This window comes from Trachurus japonicus, chromosome 3 (genome assembly GCF_045865225.1).
Source record: "Trachurus japonicus isolate A0001 chromosome 3, Traja_1.0".
Lineage (NCBI taxonomy): Eukaryota > Metazoa > Chordata > Actinopteri > Carangiformes > Carangidae > Trachurus > Trachurus japonicus.
The window spans coordinates 33673158-33699610 of NC_140909.1; the positions used below are offsets into that span (position 1 = coordinate 33673158).

Genomic DNA, 26453 nt, shown 5'->3' on the forward strand with positions numbered 1-26453 from the left:
TATAAAGCACACGGGAACGGGATCTTTTCATCTTCACCTACGTTAATCCGTTCTTCAGAGTCGCCCCTTCTTTCTCCAGTGGGTTCGTAGAGCCGCCACAGATCCACCGTTGGATGCTTGTGATTTATTTTTGGAAAGGCTTCGCTCCAGGATCAAGGATCTGAACAGCTCCCCCAATTGACCAACTCCCTCACCTCACTCATTGTGAAGTGCACACCACTTCGTTGCCAAAACAGCCGACGTTTCGGTGGCTGAGGGAGCTCAACGTGAATTGTGAAGAAAACACACGTATAAATTCAACAACACCTGCGCTGCAAAGAAAAAATTCACAACACGTGCAATTAAACCAACCATCTGCAAATTCAGAGTGTACAGCAGACAAAAGAAAAGAGTGATGAACCTGCTATAGGCTACTCACACGTTATTCATGCATTTATCCTCAAAAGCCACAGTTGTCACTGAACAGCTCCCAGGCAGGTACATCCCTTTTTAGCATCCCCTAAAAAGGGATTCACACTTCCTTCATGTTGTGTGAATTTACAGCACATGTTGTTAATTGAGACAGGTGCTCTCTGAATTTGCTGCATGCTTGTTTATTTGCATGTCACAAGACTTGACAGTAAATAAACAAATAACACAAATATGATAACTGGAGACTTGCTTCACTGACAAAGAGTCTCTGACAAACAAAATATGAAATATATTATTAAATATTAATTGCAAATTATTTAATCTATATTTTATCTCTCCTGATAGTAGCTCCATGCAGCTCCAACATCACTGAGTAATAAAATGTGACCTTTATAATTTGAAAATGTTGCTGTTCAAATATTTGTTTGGACATTCAAGTTAACTTTAAATCTTGCAGCGAACATTGTAGTAGGGATTGTATATGTCCTCTTTATAAAGAAATATTAAAGGATAATTACCATTTTTTACAATCTGGACCTTATTTTTAGCATAACATACGATCATTTACTCACCCAGATAACTTTGGTGTCTTAACAAGTCGTTCCGACGAAATTAGATCCAGCCGAGAGCTGTGTATCCGTATAATGTCTACAGGGCAGCGGAATGCAGCCTCTAAATAACACATTATTCTGATAATAATCATGCCGCTTCGGCATTCGGGTCCATATTTAGCACAATTAGCCGGAGCTTTAGTGAGTCCAGGTTGCGGAGAGGAAGCCTGTGGAAGCTGAACTTCATCCAGCTGCTCAGTTTGTTCTGACAAGTCGGAAACACGCAGAAACGAACCATAGCATTTAGTGGTAGCAACAAGCCGCACCGCACCACGGTCGGCAATTACATCATCCAGGTCAGAGGTCAGTAGGTCAACCTACAGACCATGGATGTTGATAACAGGTAACCCCGGGCTCAGAGGGGAATAGCACTAGCCTATCATAACAAAATATTGGTGAAATGAACGTGTTTCGCGGCAGATAATGTGTTATTTAGAGGCTGCATTGCGTACCCCGTGTTCTCACATTATATGGATATACGTGGCTCTCGGCTGGATCTAATTTCGTCGGAACAACTCGTAATGACACCAAAGTTATCTGGGTGAGTAAATGATCGTATGTTATGCTAGAAATAAGGTCCAGATTGTAAAAAAACGGTAATTATCCTTTAATAATGTTTTACGCACGCTGTGTAAACAGCAACTATGTAACCTAGATTTCCCAAAACCTACAAACTGTACATATAAAACCTTCAAATATTGTAGTAGACAGTTTATCACATGCAATTACCACAGTCCAATGAAAATAAGTGTTGATGTAGAGTAGAGTTGTATCCCATCATTAGTGCCTGGCTATGGTCTGTGGTCACTGTAACTGCTGCTTTAATCCGTCAGGCTGTTAATTTTATGCACATTAACATGGACACAGATTGTCAGGTAGCAACAAACACAAGCCCCGGTGGCTGTTTCCGTCTGAGGACACATTACTGTAAATGCCCTGTGCGACATTTCCTGTGATGTTGTTTCAGTAGGTTAGTAGGGCTGTGATAAGTGTAATTATGTAAAGCTCAGTAGTCCAGAGGATCCTCCAGAGTGCTTGGGGATTATTTTAACTATGTGTGGATTAATTCCCATTTCCTTGCTGAGCTAAAACTCACAGCTCTTCGCAGCCTGGCCTGTCACAAAGTCTTCATGTATCCCCGTTGGGAAAATTCACAGACGGGGCAGAAGTGAAGCCCCGCAGAAAGTACTAAGTGCTCCCGTTTGCATTGTAATGGAAGGAAACAGAGGGAAATATGAAATGCTGTCTGGCTGCTTTCCTTCCTGTGGCTGTAACAAGGATTGATGGTATGTATGTGTGTGTGTGTGTGTGTGTGTGTGTGTGTGTGTGTGTGTGTGTACTCGAGCCCCATTCCACAGGAAGGTCACCTGTCCACTTCACTGCCACAGACAAAGAGAATAAATGGCTGTTCTCACACAAACACACACTTGTACATGCACAGCAGTTAACAAATAGCTCTATAACCCTATTGAACAAGAGGAATTATTGAGTGTGTGTGTGAATGAAATGAGCTTTTATTACATCTAAATAAAAAGGTCTTAGTGGGCGGGTGATTGATGGGATTTTAAACAACATGTGCTCTCCAATAAAAAGGAGATCCAGGCGCCTGGTGGAATTAGATATTTCTGTCTTTATGATTTCAGCTGTGAATTATCACAGCTCTCAGATCAGACAGTTTATTGGTGGTGTCATTGGCTGTTCCAGATAACACTCATTGTAACAACAACTTATCAGTTCACCATTAAATTTGAATAGGACTCACTTAAAACAAGTGTGACATTAAAGCAGAAGTAAGCGATCCGGTCGTTTTGGCTACTTCTTGTCAGCCGATGGAGTTAGCAGTCCCCGCCCTCGTCATGGATCTATTGGTCCTCGTCCCTACGTCACCACATTCACGCACATCCCTTGGCTGCACACACAGCCCTTCATGCCGTTCTCTCTCCTCATTGGATAAAGGTTGTAGGATACAAGGAAAGTTTTCTCCTCGGCTTACAGCAGAGCAGAGTGACTGACAGACCCGTGTTTCAGACCAAACACTCTATGAAAGTGATTGCTGTCGGAAGATAGAACTATTTAAGACCTATATTAACACATACATTCCGCTTACTTCTGCTTTAATTCAGTTATCTTTCTTTGATTTTTTAGAGCACCTTAATGATCCCCAGTGGATGAGCCCTTTGCAATTTGGCTTTTTCAAGGTGTTAAGATAGAGCTATTTAAGACTTAGGTCATGCCATTAGAAAGTTACAGCCTGGTACAAAAACAGTTTTAATCTATACCTACAGCTCATTTCCTCCTCCATGGTGACTGTACAGTCGTGAATTATTGTACTCACGCTATGAAATAATCATGTTTAATTAAGTGACATTACAACACAGCAGGCAAATACTCAGAACTACTTGCGCTTTTGAAATCACTGTAGAATGTAGCTCTTGCTATGAAATTAATTGCCTCGAAAATAACTATGTTTCGTAATGTTACATTATTATTTCAATTACTGAAGCTGGACTGGACTCTGATCCAGCTCCACTGGATTTTCAAAGGAAAGGTGATGCTAGCTCCAAATGAGTTAAATGGTGAAACTGCAGCGCTGCCAAAATGGAAACACATTCATCACCCACAGCTTCAGAAACCTATGGAGATATTGATACTGTTAATTTTTTGTTTTTTGTATGGTAACTCACCATGGCCAGTTAGCTTTGAGACACAGCCTTGACTAAAGCTTATTTACAGACCGGCCTTTGTTTCCTTGAAATGAAAAAAATAATAATAGAAGAGTTCATTTGCAAAAGCAGATAAATGCCATTTTGAAAAAAAAAGAGCTGATGCTTTTGAATTATTCTTTGCATGGTGTTGTTTTCAATAAAGCTTTATTTTTTGAGCTACGTCTGTTTTGTTATGTCTCATCTCCTTGGTCAAAGCCACTTAATTTTGGTTTGACTGATATCACCTAGTGTAAATTAAAAAAAAATAGAGATTTTTTTTAAAAAACACGGAGTTATCTGCTTTTGCAAATGAACTCTTTAAAGTCGGTAGTATCTGAAATCATAAAAGAAATCAAGCCTGAAGTCTTGACAGACTTATTTCTGACAGCATTTATTGTTGTGCACTCAGCACATTAAAGGAAAACAACACTACATAAAAAAGAAAGAAATAAAAAATAATTCAGAGAATGTCTGTGCTACATAATGTTTCTAAAAATCGAAAGTTATGAGCTTGCTCTAGTTGATGAAAAACAAAACTATACACAATAGAGGTGCATGTGTCAGTGGCTGTGTGTGTGTGTAGGGGGGGGGGGACCATGTAGACAAGGTCTCTGAGGTCTAATGAGCAAAGGGCATTGAATAACAGAGAGGTGATGAATTGGGTGGTGTTCTATTTTTAAACTAGAACACTTTCATTTCAAGATGTAAATTTTACAGCAGTCATGAGGAGATGCAGTGCAGTCAGAAGTCACATTTCTTGTGGTGTGCAGTTTGTATTGGGGTTGAGTCACAAAAAAAGGCTGTTCCCTGATGTGAACTTCAAACTGAAATGATTATGTAGAGAGCAGGGACAAGTCCAGTTTTAAGAGACCAACATTTCAAGGACAAGTAAAACATATTGAAGGTTTCATTGAAGTTCTGATGCAGATCCTTTACTGACTGACAATTGACAAAATTAGTCATCTTCCCTGCTGATGCTCGTCTAGACCTGTGCCGCACCCAGAGTCACCTGACTCAGTCCCTGTCCTTGTTGGCTTATTTTGGCTTTGAATCCTTCTCATTCCTGTTGTGAATTGAGTCTCTGTGATCACTGAGTTAGCTCATTAAGTAAATCTGTGTGGTGCCTTTGTGTGGAGCTCTGTTTTTTAGGAATCGTTGGGATGCAAAGTCAGGCCGTTTACCAAATGCCAACCAAGTAGCGACCTTTAAGGGAAGAGGGTGAGCCGCAGAGTGGAGGACATTTTCATATTAACTGTGCAGCACCAGCCAACTTCTTCACTTTAACCTGCCACATGAGAAGCTAGACCTGTTTCAAATTGAAATTCAAATTGTGTCACAACAAAACAGTGGCTAGCAACACACCCTTCACTGTAACACACTGTATTCCCCAGCGTTCACATAGCGTAGTGCTAATTTCCCCTGGGCATTGAATGAAGCATTTTTGATTCTGATAAGATCAGGGCAAACGTTAAAACTATTTTCAACATTACCTTCATCATCATCTGTCACTGAGGCTGATGTTGACGCCTCTTGTGGTTTTTCCATCATAAACAGGCAGGACAGGTTTGAGATTATGCAGGCTTGATGCAGCTAGATTATATCAGCTATTAGCTTGCATTAAAGGTATAGTTTGGGTTTTTTGATTTGGGGTTGTGTGAGATAATAGATTCTGATCAGCATATGTACAGTCAGGAGAGCTGAGCAGGAGCACCATCAGACAGAACCAAAGCTCTGTTTTGCTGTTGGCAAAAAAAATGTGGCAGCAATAGCTGTTTTCATGGAAAGACAAGAGTTAATTTGCAAAAGCAGATAAATAACATTTAGAAAAAAATGAGCTGACGTTTGTGAATTATTCTTTGCATAGTGTTGCTTTCAATAAAGCTTTATTTTTTTGAGATACGTCTGTTTTGTTACGTCTCATCTCCTTGGTTAAAGCCACTCAACTTTGGTTTGACTGATCATTATCACCTGGTGTAAATAATAATTTAAAAAGTTATCTGCTTTTGCAAATTAAATCTGCTTTAACTCTTAATGTTGTTTTCTCTTGGTGGCCTTGCCCACAGAAACACATGGCTCTGCCACTCTGCCCCATGCTAGCTCTTGGAACATGCGCAGACTTTGCATGAATATCTAAAACAACCCTACGTCTAAAAACCCACACCACCTTTTTAGGTTTGTCTCCCACCTGGCTGGCATTGGATGGAGGCCACTCATCTGTGTATAATATGTAATGTAGAGAGTGAGAGTCAGAGTGTTGCACCCCCCCACACACACAGCTCCCATAATGCCCACAGGTGTGACATGCCCCGACCCCATCCTAAGATTGCAGCATTCACCCAATATAGACTTAAACACCCTCACACCACCTAAAAGCTGAAAGCGGGCGGTTTTTAATTTCATAGTCAGTGTGTTCCTAATTCAGTGATGTCACTGTTCCATGTTTTACATAATGAAAGCAGTAAAACACAGGAACAGATGAAACGGGGAGAGGCAGGGAAAACGAGCGGTTGCAGACTGAGACAAGGAGATGAGAAGATGAAAGAAAAACTGCGACACCTCATGTACTTCATAATTAAAGTGGTAGTGTTTTGTAACAGCGAGTGAAAAACATCTTCTAAATTATGGGGAGATGCTGGAGAGCAGGGCAGGATTATTGTTATTAGAGAAGCAGGCAGCACCGGCGCCCGTTGTTTGTGTACCGTCGAGGCTCAAACTGGGCATTATTGCTTTTCTTCACAAAGAACATGAACGTGGTGATTTGTTTATGCAAAGCAGGGAAGTGGTATGCATTAGCCTCAAGGAACAGAAGCTAAAAACATATGTCAGTGTAAAGCATGTATGTCTTGATGTAGCCTACGAATGGATAATGAAATCATTTTGATTAAACCTTTGTGCCATTATCCTAATTTATACCAAAGCTTGTGTATTATTTGCAAAAGTGACAAAAAACTAATTTGAATAGTTGCATCAAAAGCGAGATTTGCAGTGTGCTGTAGGTTCATCAGTCAGACTGTGTGCCATATGCAGTGATATGTGGTGTGACTGTGGTGTATATTAAAACTGCCGACAGCTGTTAGCCTTCTCTGTGCAGCCACAGTGACTGATGACAGCCCTGTTCTGTGGGCAGGGTTAAACAGACACTCAGCTCTCTCACTGTTTGCATATAACCCTTAAAAGCTCTGCAACCACGACGTGCTGAATGAAAACAACAAATGTAAAATGTTTTCCTTTTCTTTTTTGCTGCTGCTGCTTTGCACCTTGCAGTTGCACTTTTTATTTCAAGATGTAGTATTTGTATTCACTGCCTACCGCTTCAGTCCTTTTCTATACAGTTGCTCTATTGCACTCATTGTAAACAGAGGAGACTGTGAAGTCAAACAGCCACAAATGAAATATCATATCACTTCATCTGATCAGACCCAAGTCCAAGACATTACTAATGGTTTTAGCCTCCTGTTGTAGGATCTTATTTATTCTCTTCACTGTTTTCTGTGGTTCCTGCAGGTTTCAACAAGTTCAATTTAAGACTTTTTCAGGTCATTATGAATTAAGAATGTATTTAAGACCTATTCACATCTATACTAAAAAGATATACAGTATGAAACATATTAAGGAAAATAAGAGAGTTACTTGCACAGCAGAATCATTTATCCACATGTCCGTCTATGACTGCTTGGACATGTTTTGGTTTAAAACCATCTTTGTGACGACATTTTGACATCCCTATGTAACGTTAGTGGGCTGATTAGAAAACTTTATTGATCCCCAAGGGGAAACTGCTTTGTGTAACACTTTGTTTCAAGTTTGAGGATAGAATAAGCTGGAGTTGCTTTTAGTAAGAATAAAAACTAGTAACAGACATTGATATTCGCACATTTTTACAGGCTCAGAATTCATCATATCAGCGAGTGTCCTTACCACCCAAATTCAAAGACCAGCCCGAGTTGTTACTGCAGAGTGGGCTAAACAGGTACTATAGAACATTGGGCAATGACGGATATTTGCAGGTGTCTTTTTTTATGGCGACTGTTGCCTGAACAAGATGCAGCGATTTTTCAGTTTCATTGTTTTCACTACACTCTGAATATTTTGGTCAGACCAGATCTCACTGAACTTGCACATACCCGTATTAAAAAAAAAATAAGATTTTTGAATTTTACATAGGCTATACACAGTATACTGTATATATAAAAAATAATGTATCATTGTCTGGGTTTGTGCTTTTCAGCTATCAACTATAATAAAATAAAGAACAAAATTGGACAGATAGTCCATGCTGTCCTATCGTTACCCCTCAGTGTAAAAATCAGGAGCCCTTTCTTGTGATGAATATAACTGTCAGTGTTTGTGGGTGGGAGCCTGATGTGGGATTGTGTCCTTGTCACTGAGACCACACAGAAACACTGGTTTCAGTCTCTCAACTTGAGGCTTGAGAGGACAATGTAAGAAGTTTTATTCTAGATGGTGTCAATCTTTACTACTTCAATTACTTTTAACACTATAACAAATTGGAAGTGTAAAAAATAATCCTGTTAAACCACACCAGGGTCATACTTTGAAATTTAGCAATGCACTTAATCCCCACTGAGGAATCTTATCGCTACTGGATTAAACCGTTACTGCATTGCAGCACCTTTAGCACACACTATAACCAGCCCAGACCCGTGGACTCGTGCCCTCTCGTGCTCCCTACACAGCACTGCTCTTTTGTTGAAGGGTTAGCTGCTCTCAGCCACCAGTCACCTCTAATCTTGCCATCTTTCAGAGGAATGTCAGAGAGAGAATCTTCTGGTTCAGCTCTGACTGGATCTCTGACCTCAGAGGCTGACAGAGGGCAGTCCTCCCGGCAGCTGTCACGTCTTATTACCTACAGTGCACCGGCCCAACGGCACACCTACAACACACACACTGCTAAACGGCTCACCCCCAGTCTCCCTTTTTATTTGTGCACAGATAAATACTGCATGTGTACGACTGTGTGTGTGTGTGTGTGTGTGTGTGTGCCAAAGCTGTCACAGCAGGGCTGAAGCAACACAAATGTGTTCATAACACAGGATCAGAGGGCCAGTTTGGTTATTCTTTTTATGCGGGAAGGAAGCGTTTGACAAATGGAGCTCTGCTCTCACAGTGTCGGCTCTGTTCAGACAAATACATTATAGGATGTACAGTGTTTGGGGAAGCTACTTTGCAACTATAGTTCAGCCTGGCAGTAGTTTGTCAAACTCCAGCTAAAAAAAGTAGCTTTAGCAACTACTTATACTCAGTGTTAAATAAATCAATGTGGTGTATATGAAATAAAAAATTCACATGCCAGCAGAAATATGCCTTGCAACTCAGTTTTATTTTTTAAAAGAAAAATAAGATGAAAAAGCTATGGTTCACCATAGACATGCTGGGTAATCTATAGACATGTTGGGTAATATAAAGAGAAAATGAAAATCCTACCTCAATACCCACTTGTAAATCAGAAATGTAAATCAGTCAACTCAATATGTAATAAGAAATACAAAGAGGTAGACATACTAGATCGGTGTGTCTTGAACAACAATGTTTAAAATCATGACAGAAACGCCAGGGCAAGCCGATCAGAGGCAGCGTTGGCTCTTTCTTCAAAGAGAGTTCAAAAAATGTGTCATGTTATTGGCCAAACTTGTAGTTTGTAAATTGAGTAGGCTAGTTAAACTACAAAAAAGACCCCAAAAGTAGTTGAAATTCTTGACACAGCACAAAATATGAATATAGTTTCACTACCAGCAGGTTAGAGCAAATTGTAGCTAAGCTATGTAGTTCAACTACATGTAGTTTAAGTCTCCCCAACACTGAGTATGCAGTGGGATAACTGCTTTCTCCCATTCCCTCCAATCACATTTACATTGGCTCAATCCCAGTGTCCTCCCTGACACATTCACAGACTTAATGATGCAGTCCTGCAAAGTAAACAAGGCCTGAAGTTGTCCCACTGTAAAACCACTGAGCACGTTGAGCAGGCGCCCCATATGCAGAGGCTCCAGTCCTTGCTGCAGCCGACCCTGGTTCAAATCCCGAATCTGGTGTCCTCTCTATCAAATAAAGACAAAATGCCCCAAAAATATATGAAAAAAACAAAAACAAAACAAACACTGAGCGCGAGGGCACTCTGCAGACATTTGAACACTTCCCACATGCTTCCCATAAGTCTGCATTTCTGCAGACATTGCCTGAGGTAATTGCCCACAGTTCATAGCATTGTCACGAAAAACTCATGGTCACCATGGTTACAAGGAGACACTGCATTGAAAAAGGAGGTAAACGACCAGCAACATAAAACTTTTTCTTGGGGTTGGTTCAAACAGGTGAGCCACTGGGAACCTGATAATGTCGCCATCACAAGAACAAATACATGTTATTTGGGTTGTTGTTGGTGGTGCTTTGTTAGTGGCAGGTTTTGCAAAAACAGAACTGAAGTTTTGCAACTACTTTATAAAACTGTACACATACACATAAAATGACTCTACAAGCTTTGCTCCCTTATAAAAACCTTCTTACAGTACAGTGCGTTGTGAGAAATGCCTCCTGGTCATTACACAAACTGCTGCACTTTCTCTTGTTGAGATAGGAGATTTTCCTCCTTCAACGACTGCTTGTGATTTCCACAGATGGTTTAGGAGCCAACTGCTACCTTTCCCTGTTTGCTATGCTTTGCATTGAGGTGACTGAAGGGGTGAGTGAAGGTTGTGCTTTAACCATCACAGTGTGTGTGTGTGCAGGTCAGGTCTTACAGCCAGGAGCACGATAGCTGCAGATGAGAGCGATGCGGGGCTCACAGCATACATAATTAACAAGAGGTTGGAGAGAGTGAAGACTTAACACCTCTGGGCTGTGCACGTGTGTGCACACTGCACTCTGCAGACAAAGTGAGCCGAGTCAAAATGATACAATGTGTGAGAAGAAGAAATAGAGAGGTGCACCGGGGAAACCACTCAGCTGCCAAATGGCATGATTTCTAAAAGATCGTCTGCTGCGATGATGTTGGCTGTGGTTATTTGCCCTGATTGGTTCAGCCTTCAACTTTGCAGCTAGCACAGATCAAAGAGCAGGAAAAAGGAATGCCACAACTGAGCTGAAGTTTCAGGTTCATATTTGTTGCCAGCAAAATTAATCTAGAGACTGATGCTGATGCTACTGTTTGTTTGTGTGTGTGTCTGTGCATGTGTGTCCTCAGATATCGATGAGTGTGCAGAGGGCCTGATTGAGTGCCACAACCACTCCCGCTGTGTCAACCTGCCCGGCTGGTACCACTGTGAATGCAGAAGTGGTTTCCATGACAATGGCTCCTACCTGCTCGATGGGAGCTCCTGCATTGGTGAGCATACACTGAATTGCAAACATCCTTGTCACTGTTTGAAATACCAGCTCCTCAGACTTTATGTTTCTGCCTCATGCCCACCACCTACTGTACTACAGACCACCCCCACCTCTCCCCCCCTCTTTCTTCCTCTTTCTCCTTCTCTGTCCAATTACTCAGGAATTCTGAACACTGTCACCACCTGGCTTCTTTTTAAAGTCTCTTTCATCTCTGCTCTCCTACATGATTGCTTGATTGTCATTATTTATGTCATTTATCCTGTTTTGAAATCTGTGATGGGTGCGTTTCTGCCAGCTCTAACATGCCACCCAGCAGGATTACAAGGAGACTAATCAGAGGTCTTCCCACCTTCACAGCTCAAGATCCACACACGGTCAAAGTCACACACAGCCCATAATGAGAAATTCATGAGGAACACACATCAGCCCTGTACTGCTATTGGATGTTTGTGTGGTGTTCCTTCTCTCGCGTGTGTTAGCCTGCAATAATGGTGAGGCAGAGTCGAAAATAGAGAAACACCAGGCTTGTGTGTTTCTTGTGTCAAGAAACAGTGTTGATGATATACTATAAGGAGGAAGAGAGTACAGTGTGAGGCCTGACTTTAAGATTAGTAACACTTAGATACACATCATGGAAAAATATTTTGTCAGATTGAGTTAATGGTCTAATGAAGCAACAACAATATTAATCAGACACTTGTACAGTATTTTTACACTGCTGAGAACTTTTACACCATGGCTTGATTTTATCATACAACAGCAACAATTAGCAAGAAATCAGCAAATATTTTACTGTCATGTCAATCACACACTCAGACATTTGTTCTGCTGCTCTGACTGCTAAAGGTTTTGGGAGAATGTGAACAGCTGTAAAACCGCTTTAAGCACCACATTATTTGATCTAATTTAAGTTTTTAAAAATTGTGTCCTACTTCCACAACTTAAAAAGATATGTCATTGATGTCATATACTGTGCTCTAATGAATATTTCACACTGAACAACCTTTTTAATGGTTTTGCAGTTCTGTGAGTTGTGCATTGCTTTGGTCATAGTCTAAAGGCCAGGGAACAGAGAGAATGCTACATACATTCATAGCAACATCCTGTATTAAGTGGTTGCAGTGGTGGTAAACCTTTAATGAGGCTTGAGGCCCAAGTAAACACCAGGTTGTGATTTGCAGATCAAAGGAGGAACAGCAGGACTTAAACGGCTAAACTTTAACATTGATCTATGACCTGCTTCACACTGAAATCGTATCATTTAAATGCATCTTGGATGAACTGATATGCAGCTGTGCCTGGAGATAAATGGCTAATATGCTCACATAATCTGTTCAAGCATGCTACTGTTTAGCAGGTGCGATGTTTAAAGGAGGTGTTTGTAAGGTTTTGCCATTACTACATAGCTAGCAGGTGTGTTATAACCTTTTGTATTATAAAGACAACCGTGGCTGAAGTTCTTGTCAGGTCACCAACCTGCTCAGAGCAAGAAACCTTGTTCAAAGACAGAGAAAACTGACAAAATAGGCCCTTTTACTGTACATGGTCACTATCTGACAGTAGTTTAGAGACCTCCGGATTTACTAAAGGTTTGCGTGTATTAAAACGTGTGCAAACGTGATTGCACGCGCAAACACATGTGCAACCTGATCTACTAACCGGACGCACCGAGGATTGCGTCCCTCACACGGGCAGAATAGCACGTGCGATCCATTTAGCGTGTTTGCCTTGATGAATATGTAAATATGGGCGTTTCAGCCAGAACGTGCAGAATACTGGGAGGAGTAGATGCAAATAGATTTATTTAGCGCGTGCAATGTGATTTACCAAACCAGGAAGAGATTGCGGTTGCTGTTTTTGCGTCTTTATTCACCACGTCTGAAAACCATGTACTAACTGATACAACTTTGCCAAAACGTATGCGTTTATTGATTTGATACCTGTCAGAGCCCCATGATCTTACATCTCTGCATTTCCTCACGTCTGGGTAATTCTGTAACAGTTTTTCAGCCGTGTTAAAAGTCATTTACGCGCCGTTACGCACGGGGCACGTCTGTCCTGCAGTGCGCTCCTCTCCTCTCCTCTCCTCTCCTCTCCTCTCACCTGGCTGCTCAGCTCCGTCTCTCAGTCCCGGTCCCGGACTGAGACACGTCACCGCTGCCTTCACAGAGCGTGGTCAGAGTGGTCAGAGCGTTTGATCCGTGTGTCCCACCTGAGCTCTCTATTAATCCACTGGATCATGGGCGGCACACACATATTATAGGTGTGTGATTGTCGCTGCTGCTGCTGCCTGTTCGTCAGTATATGACGAGTTGGGCCCTGTAGCGATTTGTGTTTATTTATCTAAACAGAGCGCGAGAGAGATGAACACACATGCTGTCATTGTATGCATCGGATCAAATGTCATTCTGTCCCTTCGTCCGTCCAGCTCTCTGTCCACTCTCTCCATGGCGGAAACGATTTCCACGCGCAAAACCCTCATTTACATATTGCGGTTTGCACGTGTTTTCATTTAGCGTGTTACTCTTAGTAGATCAGCTGTTTTGCGTGCACTAACCAAACTCGCAATATTATAGCGGGCGCAAACAATATAGCGTCCGCTATCTGAGATCTTAGTAAATCCGGCCCCTAGAGTGTTAACATACATTAATGGCAACAAACACCAACTTCTTACTCATTCTTGGCACTGACATCACCTGCATATCATGAATTTCCATTGTTCAGCATATTACACATGACATTCTGTCTTAATTAGGGCAGGTAATTAGCGTCCCTCCAAGACACTGCTGTAAATTTTGCCTACCACCAGTGTAAAGTTGTAATGGATGCAGCAAACAGGGCAGTTTGGCTTCGTAAAACGCTGTTGCCTCCACTTAACCTTTAAATCAAAATGCAGCATCAGCAGTCAGTTCCTTTGAGGGGAGAGGTACGATTTCAGCACATTCCCCCCAAAAGTGGTTTCACTCAAAATCATTTCTCAGTTCAAGAACAGTGATGGACAGAGGTAAAACATACAGTACCCAATGTCTGACTACTCTGCAACAGCTTTATGTCATGTCACCACACAGAGTCACCAGTCAAAACTGCTTTGCTGTATGTGCTTTGTGGTTTTTCTCAAATTTTTTGTGTTGCCCAATCGGAAATTCAAATATTTTCATTCAGAGTAATCTATTTGTCACCACAGCTTCTACTGCAAAATGTTTTTTTCTTCTCATTATGAACTCATTGAGTGCCAACCACGTAATTTCTCGTTTTTCGTTCCCATGCGTTGAGTGCCAAAAACGTAATTTCTCGTTTTTTGCTTCTTTTTTTAAAATTATGAAACTAGACACTTTAACACACCTTTATGTGTAAATTTGGGGACTCTACGACGAGCAGAACTTAAATATATGACGATCAAAAACTTATGACAGCTCATGATCTGGAAGTTTTTATCATAACTCGGCTTTTGCAAACGGAGTTCTGCATGTGGATGCAGCAGCTGCTCTGCTCTCACCCGCGAGGCTCCAGCAGCTCGGAGCCGAACAGGAAGCTCTCAGCCGACAGTCCCGCCCGGTCTTCATCTGGAGCAACACCGTGTCCTCCCCAAGGTCCTCCCGCGGTAAAATGTGATGGTCTCTGGGCCACAGCAGGCCGCCGGCACCGGCCCGTACCACAGAAGGACCGCGACCACCGGTGGGACCGGTGTTCCCGACCTGCTGTGGCCGAGAGACCATCACGTTCAGCGGCGAGAGGCTGTGACACGGCGCGGTGCGTCTGTGTTATTGTTGTTTAGTGGCGCCCCCCCCCCCGCCCCCGATGGTGGTTTTTGTTAATAGAACAACAATTGTTGTATATATTTATCTTATACGAGCCCTTTGATCCAGAAATGCGAGTGTCAGAAGAGCAACAGACACAAACAGAGCACCTTTCATAAAAGACGCTCTATCTCCTTTTCTAGAAAAAAAGGAGGGATTTTGGTGAAACCCAGCCATGTTTAGCTTGACTTTTCTCAGGAATGGAGGCACGTAGAAACACACGGTTTGTGGCCATTTGAAGCATAAAGTTTCACCTTTCAAATGAGGTGGCAATAATATAGAATACACTGTGGCTCTACAAAAATCGTCAAAAATGGTCTAAATTGCCAGTTACACTTGACTAAAACTTTGGAAAGGAGCGCGGCACTCAATGAGTTAAACTCCTGTGTGAATCAGTATAGCTGAACTTAACCAAATCCACTGATAAAAAAAGAGACAAAACAGAGAGCAATTATCACATCATCATGAGCCACACATGAGCCAGGTGCAATATTATTAACACTAATCTGCATCTGTTAAAAAGGGGGACTTATTGAGTTATTATAATACAACAGTTAAAATATGTTTGTTTTTTTAATAGTGGAAATATCAAAGCAATTAGCATGGTAGCAGTTATTTGCAGGGTTTCCAAAAGACTTTCAAATCTGGCTATGAAAACGTTTTACCTGGGTGCTATGTGGATGGTGGGAGCTAGGCTATAGGTAGTTTAGATGCACAGCACTCAATTGACTCCAGTGGTCTTTAAGCCATGGTGCAGTATCAGAACTTCCACACAGCATAATCCACTTCTCTGCTCTGGTCTGCATGTTCAGCATCTTTTTAATATTCATAGTTTCTCCATAACAGAGGTAAATGCACTACTTCTGTGTCAGATTATAGCTCCTAAGCTTCACCAGAAGTAGCAGATTTAGCAAATTATTGAGAGGCATCGGACACTTGGAACATACTTAATGTACAAATCAACAGGGAAGGACTGTTGTGCAGGAGTGGCTTGAAAAGTGTCTGTGTGGGCAACTTGATTTATTTTGACATTAATTTTGTAGGGTCACAATTTCAATTGTGAATTGAAGCTGGTGGCACTAAAGAGAAAGCTACAAAATGTTCAGGCCAAGCTTTCATTTAAAAGGGGAAGTGCTGTGTAGCACCAACAACACAAAAGTCAAATGTTCATCAGGGTTAGCACAAGTCAACCAGTAGCAGTGGGTAAGTTAAAAATAAACAGTTGCTGGTGCTTTTATTCTCCTGTGGCATTAAACCAACACAAGATATCATCCCTTTTATCACATTTGGTGAATGTTAGTTTGTGTATTTTGGCCAAAAATGTGTTTTGTGAGATCACAATGACCACCAAAATCAAACCATTCAATCCTTGATTTAGCTTTAAAGGAGATTATGTATTGTGAAATCATTGTGACCTCAGCTTTCTCTGGTTTAGATGACCCAAAAGAGGTCACAACATGATGATGAAATAAAAAGAGATGAGATGACAGCATGACGGAAATATGGCATCAGACTTGTCCTGTATATTAATTAGTGGAGGGTTACAGAATAGTACAAGCCCACACACATCTGATGTTCTCATCTCCTGCCATTACTCATCTTTTCACTCATGAGTCACATACTTACTTGCTTGTCATAATGTATTTTTCTGAAGCACTTTCTAGAGCACTTTGATGCATTTAGTTTATACCACCAGCTTTACATCTTTTTGTGAAATCGTTGCTCTTTGTACCTTTAAATTACAACGATGTCCACAAGCTAATTGTAAATGTGCATGTGACAGATAAGTAGCACACACAACTGCACCACTTTTCACCCTTGTCATTTTTCTGCAAACAAAAGCACATGCCATTAAAATGAACGATTGTGTAATCGCATAAAATCAACACATAACTCACATCTGCAGCAAATGACAGAGACGTTATTCACATCAGTCAAGTCTAATTGGACATTAACTTACTTGACTGTGTTCTGTGATCAGAGGCTTTCAGCAGATTAGGGATATGATTTATGCTGTGTGATTAGTGAAAGTACTTATTTTTGTGTCATTAAGAGACACCATTAATAACATTGCTTTCCTTGACTTTACAGCAATAAGACAAGTGTGTGCTGTGTGTCTTGTGTTCTTGTATGTGCGCTTCTCCTTAACCAGACAAGTGCACGTTGCTGTGACAGTACACCCGCCACCTTTTCTCCTCCCTCTATGCGGCATTAGGCTGGAAGCCAGCAGGGGAAATAAGTACGAATGACAATTTAACAGGATTTTTTTCCCTCTACAATATCCCTCCAACAGCCTCTCATGAGTCAACCAAACAGAAAGTAGCATTTTGTAATAAGAGAGCCAGCTCAAAGCAGCGAGTTGCAGAGAGTAGAGAGTATGTGATGGCTGTGCAGGAGAGTAGAGAGCACTAGGGATTGGAATTAGTGAAGGAGAAGAGGATAATCGCATCTGGCAAAGAGGTTAAGTGGTCGTTATTTTTTGTTGTGACTTTGCTGTTCGACTGATATTTCATTCATGCATTTGGAGATTTCAGTTAAGTTTCCGATGTACAGTACATAAATCAGCCACAAAAGCATCACTTTCAAATATGATTTTATGTTAAAGTAATGAAATAAAATAAAATGAATAAGAAATCCTGAGGGTACAGTAATGGCTTGATGAAAATAATCCCCTCATATTTTGCCGTAACAGCAAACAGAGTAATTATTCTGTGTTGGTGGTTTTGTGCCATGTGAAAAAAAAGCCTTCCAGTTAAAGGATTTGCTGTGTTTTTCAAATGAAGTGCTTTGTTGTAGCGTTAGTGCTAATTCATGTGCTAATTCACGCTTTGAACGTGCTGCTAATTCATGCTCTATCCCATGATTCATCCCATCCATGTGTAAGTAGCTTTGGATAAAAGCATCTGCATAATGAATACATGTGAATGTTTGGGACTTTGAGCAACCGGCCATGTGCTGCGCTCAGTTGCTCCTGCTGCTTGACTCATGAACTTTTTGTCTCTCGGCTCAGACCTGGCATTAACATGCGTCTCCACATGTGTCTCCAGTGAGCACTTGTGATGGGATCTCACTTCCCCACTTTATATGGAAATAAACACCTACTGTATGCATTGTAGATTTAGCCAATCCGACTGTGACAGGCAGGTCAATTGGTCGGTGTGTTTGTGAGAGGGACAGAGAGAGAAGAACAGAGAGAGAGAGGGGAGAGGGAGGGGCAGAGCAAATCAATGCACTGCACACAGCTGCACGGTGGAATGAATAAGGTTTTGACCATTTGAAATAGTAAATATTCCTGGTTCATTATAAAGTTGGGACAAATTAGAGTGTGGCAGAGGATTTCAGATAGATAGGAGTGCTGTGGTGCAGGATGTACTTGTGTTCATACTCCTGAAAGAGTGTGGCCACGTGGCCCAGACAGAGTGATTATATCTCAAATCTGGCCTCAAAAAATACACAGTTCCATTGTTCGCTATAATATAATTTTTTTCAGCCCCTCAAAGTGCAGGAAAAACACAGTTTTTATTTGGACCTAAGCAACTGCTGATCGGCGGGCGCTAACCCTGGGCGGAGGGATACGTGAGTTGGTTAGGTCCAAATAAAAACTGTGTTTTTCCTGCACTTTGAAGGGCTGGAAAAAAAATATTATAGTGAACAATGGAACTGTGTATCTTTTTTTTAGTTTCTTTGGGTCTGTTCACAACACTGTATGTTGTAAATCTCTGGGCAGGGCTATGGGCTGGCGTTGCTAACGGGAGGAGTACTTTAATTGCAGTGGAAGACGCTCTGTCTTCCACTGCAATTAAAGTACTTAGGGGCTATTTGTAGATCATACAACCCCACTTTAAAAAAAATGCTACTATCCCTTTAAAGGAGAATTCCGGTCATTTTTGACCCCTAAATAAACGGTCAGAGATATTTTGGACATTACCACTGCACTGCTCGACCGTTTATTTTTGTAAAGAAATCATCACAACAAGGAAAAAGTGTTTGTTTCTGTGGCGGGGAGAGCAAGTGCTCTGCGTTTGAATAGTAATGTCTTTCCAGGACGTTCCAGAGTTGTGTCAGCTGTCTGAGGTGAGTGATAACATGCAAAAACACAAAGTTTATACTGTTTATACCGGTTTATACTGTACAGTTTATGAGTTCAGTGGTGTGTCATAAGGATTCGAGTCATGTTTTGAGTGTTTGTTGTGGTTGAAAAAATTGCCCCCATACTTTAGCATCTAGCTATCCCTAGCGCTGGGTAGCCATGGTGTAACTCTGGTTTGCCTGCATCAATTTTAGTCGCATTTTTTGCTCCCCCCAACACCGGGTGACCATCAGGACAATGATCTAGGGGTCAAAAATGACCGGAATTCTCCTTTAATGCTTCTAGGGTGTGTTCACACTTAAACTTGGACTTGATTTGATTACAATTAAATGACTTATATATGTAGTCAAGTACTAAAAAAACAAGCTCATTAAGAGTTGTCTTCCATATTATACAGTATTGTCACAAAACATGTCCAGTACTCTGGTTTGAATAATGTTGGCAACTATGCTCATTTCCTTGTATCCCAGAAATTCCCAGAGACAGACAATACTGTTTAATGAACTGTATTTTGTACAGTATGTTACATTGTAACATAAATAGGCAAAAATCAGCAAAGAGACTATGCCAATCTTTTTTTTTTTTTTGATATATTTGTTTAGTGGTGTTGTTTAGCATTTATTCTGAATGACCTTCGTCCAGGTCCAGAAATTTGAGCGAAGAGCCTTATTGGAGTGGAGAATTATTAATGCTAGATTGCTTTGTTGTTCTTCTTGTCTTGTTCTTTTATGTGTTTTTTGTTGTGCCTTTCTGTTGGTGTGTGTCAGTTAGGTTGATTTTTGAAAGATGTAACACAATAAAATAAGATAAGACCTTGTGTTATAAGATCATACGTCACTGTGATACACATTATTGTGTAACATCAGGTTCTGTTCAGCCTGTCTCAATGTGCTCTGTGTTCCTCTGGGTGACTCTGTGTTTTGAGTTCTAAGCTCTGGCTTGTTGCTGTGCAGTGTGTGTTGTGTTAACTATGTTGCCACACAATACACTTCATTCCACTGTACTGTGTGTTGCTTTGCATATTTTTGTGGCGGAAGACCAGAGCCACCTGCGAGCAGCAGTCTCTTTTCTTTATTGCTCTGACAAAGAGCTGCATGGACTGCATCTCAACATGTTTATTATGCCTAATGCTTTAGGGAGAGACAGGTGGCTTTATTAAACAGATTGTGCATAGAGATGAGGATAATACACCATAAACCAATACTGTCTCCATGCACCTCTGTGTGTGTGCATCTTTTTTTCTCTCTCTGTAATGTACATGACCTTTCCATATGGGCTGCCTGAAGACATACCAAAGAAATCTAATTTGAATACTGAAATACTGAGCTTTCTGATGCTTTCTAATTATGAACATCTGTCATAGGGATTTATTTACTTTGTGTATCCTGGTGTGTGTGTGTGTGTGTTTGTCCTATATGAATAGGAGTTGTTGTGTATATACACTGCATAATTAGTCCTTTCAAGTTGAACAGTACATACAGGTATGAGTGTAGCGTTCTCATATGCATGGTCGTGCTCAGCCGGGTTCTCCTGGGGCTTTTGTATTTGGTTGTAAGACACAGCCTTCGTGTAAGAGAGTGCCTCATCTGCAAGCAGCAGCTTTGTGGCTGTGGTGAATGTAGCATGAAGAGCATTAATCCTTCACCAGCAGAGGTACAGTAGCTACGTCTGAGTGGCTGATGGGGATTTCATTTAGTGTATGCAAATAGTCCGTCTCAGGCACAATAACAACTCAGCTGAGCACTTTTTCCTCTTTCTGTAACCATGCAGCAAACTTGATACTGCAACCAATTAGGGTGTGTATTCAGCACCGTCGAAGCATGATGTTGTGTCTGTGCTGCGGTCACAGTATTGACCAATACCTCATTTCCAACCAGTGTACATCTGTCTGCTGGATACCACTTGTCCTGTTGCTGCATGGCGTTCTGCAGTGACAACACCTCATGTATTTCATCTTCAGTCAGCTTTATTCAAGTCTGTAAAGTTCATTGTTGCTTTTTTCTGAAGACATTTTGAACTTCAATTTTGAAAGTGACTCACCTGCTGAGTTGACCATTTCTCCTCTGTTGGTCTTAGGTTAATGGGAAATAAGGTTTGGTAAGAGCAGCTAAAAACTTTTTTTTTTTGCTTGTTTTCATTGTTGTTGTTTTTAAGACCACTGTCCTTATTGAAACATACAAAGATACTATTTGAGAAATGCTCTGCTCCGAGCCAGTTATCACTTCTGGAACAGAAGCCCGAAGATCAGTTTTCACTTTGGCTCAGAACATGAAGCATTATTCGACTCCTGAAGGCTGGCCAGACAGCGGCTCAGTGACAATCTGAGGATCACATTTTCATACACATAAAGTCACTGCTTTGCTGGAGGATCAATGTAGGGATTTAGGATGGCAGTGTGTCTGATGCTGGGAGAAGCATCAAGGTGATGGTGATATGTGTTTTGCCTCCAGTTTACGTAGACGACGACAGCTGAGCCATGTTTGACCACGCAGAGATGAGACTCCTCATACCTGAATTTCATTTACTTTTAGGATGCAGTTCCAGTTATCATGTAGTGGAGTTCATATTGCTTACTTCCAAGTCTTGTTTTTGCCTTTAAATGCATTGTATAATTAAAACAGACACCTGGTGTAAATACTGTTCAGTGAAAGTCAGACACAGGGCATCAGCAGGGGAACCACAGTTTTCCCCTCAGCTGTGAATAAAATGGCTTATTGACCATGTTGCTCACAGTGTGAGAACGAAGTCAGAGACACACAAACAAAAACCTGAATTCCATTTTTTTTTCTTAATATTACTTAGTTTTCTTCTCGCTGGCTTTGTTCATGCAACACTTGTGGCGTGCTGTCAGTGTTATGTGGGCGTGATCGATGTCTGCAGGCAGCAGGTGCTGACATGAGAGCGGAGCTACTGTCGAAGGGACTTTGGTCTTTTCCTCTCTGAACAGCTCACATTTAGTGAGAATAAAGAGAGTTAAATGTCATGGCTTGATAAAAAAGCTCAGGACAGACTTTTGGCGCCCTGCTTCCTGTGCTATGCTGATAAAGAAGAGGAGGTGAAAATGAAAATCCGTCCTGTCAGTTCGCGTTGGTCCGTTTGGTTTGTAGAGAGGGAAAAGTGAAAAAGCAGCTGACTGAGCAGATGCCTCATTCCTTTGATGAGTCTTCTGAATCCCATGGGGGGCTTCATGTTTGCATGCAAGACGTAGCGGAGACTGGAGATAGCTGTACCACTTAGGAATTTCTGTCAAACAGCAAAACAGTTGCAACATACAGTATTGAAATTATGTCATAAATAAACATGGTGTCCTTAAGTATGCGATATTTGGCAATGATATTGAAGTATGTATTTATACAATACATGCACACAGTTGTATCATTAGTTATTTATGATAATATTATGGAGCAGTGCTTTACTTTTGTTTGCATAGAACATTACAGGTACAAAGATCATGACAAGTCAACAAAAATAATTCTCCACATAACTTGTTAGTATTCTTTTATTAAAATGAGTACATATTTTGCTATGGAACAAATTCAGCTGCATATATTTTAACTAAACTAGCTATGACTGTTGAAAACTGCTGTTTTGATGTGTTGCTGTGTTTGACTGCTTATAGCTTGGGGACAGTTTCCATCATTGAACATCATTTGCTAGCTAGAAGCACTGACCCAGACACGGGCTAATCCTGTCACTTTGATATCAAATATTGATGTAAAATAAGCAAGAATTAATTATTGCTTTAAAAGGTCAGGGCAGTTTTTCAAAATACAGCTCAGTTATTTGAGTTAATTCAGACGGACCAAAAACTCTCTGCCATAGCTTAAGATGGCCGTCATCACCTTTAAAGACAAACAAAGCAATGTTTTGATTAACAGCCAGAACCCGATGCATATGAGTATATCCGCATACTTAATAGAAATTTTAGTTTCTATCGCAACAACAACTGATTATAAATAATTTGAAGCAATGATTAAAGAAACTTGGAGGCCTTTTGCACACAACACAAATTATTACAAATATTGCACTTGACATCTGTCGGGCCCCCTAATAAAGAGAGAAAAAGAAGAAGATATAATTAAGAGTAAATGTGCACTGTGTGTTGTAATACAACACTGCAGCATAAAAATAATCAGCAAACATGCTGTACACCATTAATTATGATTCATCTGCAGCGTGTTAAGCAAGCAGTGATGATTAGTATATTGTATTTGACTGTTTATCAGTCAAATAGTGTGTTTATTGTTTTTTTAAAACATACTAAAGAAATAACATGCTGCTCAGAGGTTTTGGGTTTTTGACTTAAAGGCATTTCTCAAATAAAAAGACCTGTGTCATGATGTCTAATATCACAGTTTTGACAAAATAATTTCAGAAGCAAACATGTTTAGTATTCCCAAACTGGACTTATTGCACTGATGCCAACAGAGAAAAAGATGATTTTAAACCTGAGGTACACACACACACTCACTTGATCTCTGGTGCTGTTATGTTGAACCCTCTGGTGTTCATTGATCTTTTATTCCCCAGAAAAAAATCCTGCTTGAAATGTTTTATCACAGCAAGACTGACAGGACCGAAGAACACACGCTTTACACACGCATCGCATACACAATTTCCTTCCTATATTAGTGGAACAAATGGCATATTATTAGTCATTAACTGTGGCCCTGCTCTCCAACTTCCAGACATCGATGAGTGCAGTCTGCAGACTCACACCTGCTGGAATGACAGCGTGTGTGTAAACCTCCCGGGGGGCTACGACTGCGTGTGTACGTCTGGTCCGGGCTGCAGCGGCGACTGTCCTCAGGAGGAGGGAATCAGACGCAACGGAGAAGACTGGAAACCGAGCTTCGACCGCTGCGCTATATGCTCCTGCAAGGTACGCAAGAATTCACCACACTTCCTCAGTCACGACCTAGAGGAGCATCTGAAAGTCGAACTGTCTCTCTTTCTGTGTTCACTTCACTCAGTATCACTTGCTACACAAAGGAAGGACAACACCAAGGACAAACACCAGCGTGTGATATGCAAAATACATCTCATGCATTTGATATCCCAGGAAACCCATTAGCAGTGAGAAGCTAGCTCTCCGTTAGAACACGACACGCACAAAGATCAACACACCAACATGTAATTGACTGCAGTTGAATTAACTAACATCTGTGTGAATAGTTACGAAACAAACAAGAGTTTTCCGGTCATCCTGACCTCGGGATGGCAAAATAATACGAATCACACAGGAAGAAAAACACCTCAGCGCTCCCATCTGTTTGTCATTAGCCTGCATTACATTCTGACAAATATTTATGGCAGTTTTAACATCTCATTTCTGTGCTCAGGAGTCAGACAGAGGCAGGGATTTGGATCAGATTTGTCTTTGCGAAGGTGAAGCTCAGTGAGATTAATGAGAAACAGAAACAGGCGGTTATTTGCAATAAAATGAGTTTAGCACCAGGACGTCTCACATGAACCACCCTAGTAAATAAATACCAAGGGTAAACTTAGACAAATTCTATCACACCTGCGTGTCATGACTTATGACGTTTAACTTCAGCTCTCGTTATAAAACACATGCAAATTGAGGTTTACTCATAAATTCCACCCTGCAGCCACTGTCTCTGCATGATGCTGTTATAAAAAACCAAACACAACATCAGCAGACCTTTAGTCCAGCTCGCATCACACAGATGAGAACATCCACCAATGTGCTGCTTTGTGCCTTGGCTTCATCATGGACCACATGTGCATTGGAGGCGTCCTTCAGCCTCAACCACTTTTCTTGTCTCAGTATAGTTTAGAGTTGTTTTATTGACATTTTCTGTGTTACACAAGCACAATAACTAAATGTCTGTAGCTCTATTATGTGTTGATTGATACTGAACTCATTTTAGTCAGTGTATGCAGAGCGCTATCTATATTTTGTACTTGTAGCATTCTTCCTCATGCTCCATAGACTTTATGGAAGAAGAGAGTCAAACAAACAAGGGGAGCTAGTTTTCAAATGAAATGCAGTATTAATTATTTATTTCATGTCAACTAAAGGCATTTACATACAGTACATTCACAAGAGAATTTCACGATTCAGAGATGAGAACCGCTCCGGCAAAAGTAGACCCGGCACGGCAGAGTTTAGAGAAGAGACGTTATTGAGAAGCTGTTGAGATGCTCTGCTCACTTTGGGGATCAGTGTTCAGGATACCTGGAGGACCCACAGCCCTGCTGGTTTTCACTCAAGCTGTCAATTTGTGAGTTGAGTCAGAAGCGAGATGCTCACTGAATGTAAACAGGCACTGATTTGGGTTCTCAGGACAAACAGTGAAAACTACTGGCCTGTTGGCACCGGGGCAGCCTGGAAAAGACTGTAGTTTGTGAAGGCGAGGAGAGAGAGAGAGTTCAACTGAGGAATTACAGAGCCCAGAGGTAAAAATATCAAACAAAAGTTTGTTTGAAATGTGTTTTAAAAAAAAAAGGCTGGATGGAGCAAATGAACACAGAGGTGGGCAGAGAAGAAAAGAGTTTCTAGAAACTGTATAATATGAAATATATGTGCTAATTAAACTAAAAGAAATATAAAACAGAAAACTTAACTTCTTCTTAAATAGAATTAGATTTTAGTTTTGTACAGATCCCCACAGGAGGCTAAAATCACCTAAATTAAATTACTTTTACAACACAAACCTCTTCCTCAGCCTGTGTTGAAAACAAGTCATACCTAATGATAAAATAATGATCATAATCCGCAGTCATCAAAATCATCACAGAATTGTTGTCATCAAAGTTGTAATGATGTCGTTTCGATAGCACAACAGAGCAGCATTGGCATGCAGGCCCGGTCTTCACTCTGGCATTAAAGTCAACAGTCTGTCTTCGTTCATCCTGCCAGCGCGCCACAATTGGCAGTAATTTGTCAGCAAGTCCAGGGCCGTAGCCGTAAAGACCAAGGCCGTCGATACTGGCACCCTGGGACTGAGCGGTTACTGTAGCAGGACAATATGCATCGATAAAACATTGGCTCTGCATTGCCCTTTTAATGGTATGCGGAATGATTTTATGACCCCCATGCATTTTCTAACAGCCATTTTATGTAACATTTTTACATCTCCATTACGCTGCCGTCCCCAGGCCAGACAGTGCTGGCTGTGCTGAGTAAAATGGCCCATAAAGTCTTCTCTGGGTAGAGACAGGGAGCCAGGGACACGATGGCTGGAGACACTCACAGAGCGGGGGGGCCCTGCATTTGACTTTGTTTTGTAGCCAAGACACCAAACTTCTAACAAAACCTTGCCTCACTCACAGATTTGAGGTTATGACATATTAAAATCCTACAGAAGAGTACTGGCCTTGAATAATCTACCTGAATGATCCAAAATGCAGAACGGTTCACTAGCTCTCCCTAACAGTTTGAGGGATTTGTAGATATGCACTTTGATCATATCCCATAGTAGGGCTGTCCTAAATTATTATTTTTCTCCCGATTAATCTATCGAGTATT

At 41.1% G+C, this 26453-nt stretch overlaps 1 protein-coding gene across 1 annotated transcript in view; it reads left to right on the top strand.

Moving 5' to 3' along the window:
* The window catches only part of LOC146990254 (protein kinase C-binding protein NELL1-like), a 293390-nt gene that overhangs the window by 260182 nt on the left and 6755 nt on the right, over window positions 1-26453 (top strand). The window contains exons 16-17 of the mRNA XM_085771287.1: window positions 10929-11069; window positions 23647-23840. Coding sequence (XP_085627413.1) covers window positions 10929-11069; window positions 23647-23840 — 335 coding nt within the window. The remainder of the gene's footprint in view (window positions 1-10928; window positions 11070-23646; window positions 23841-26453) is intronic.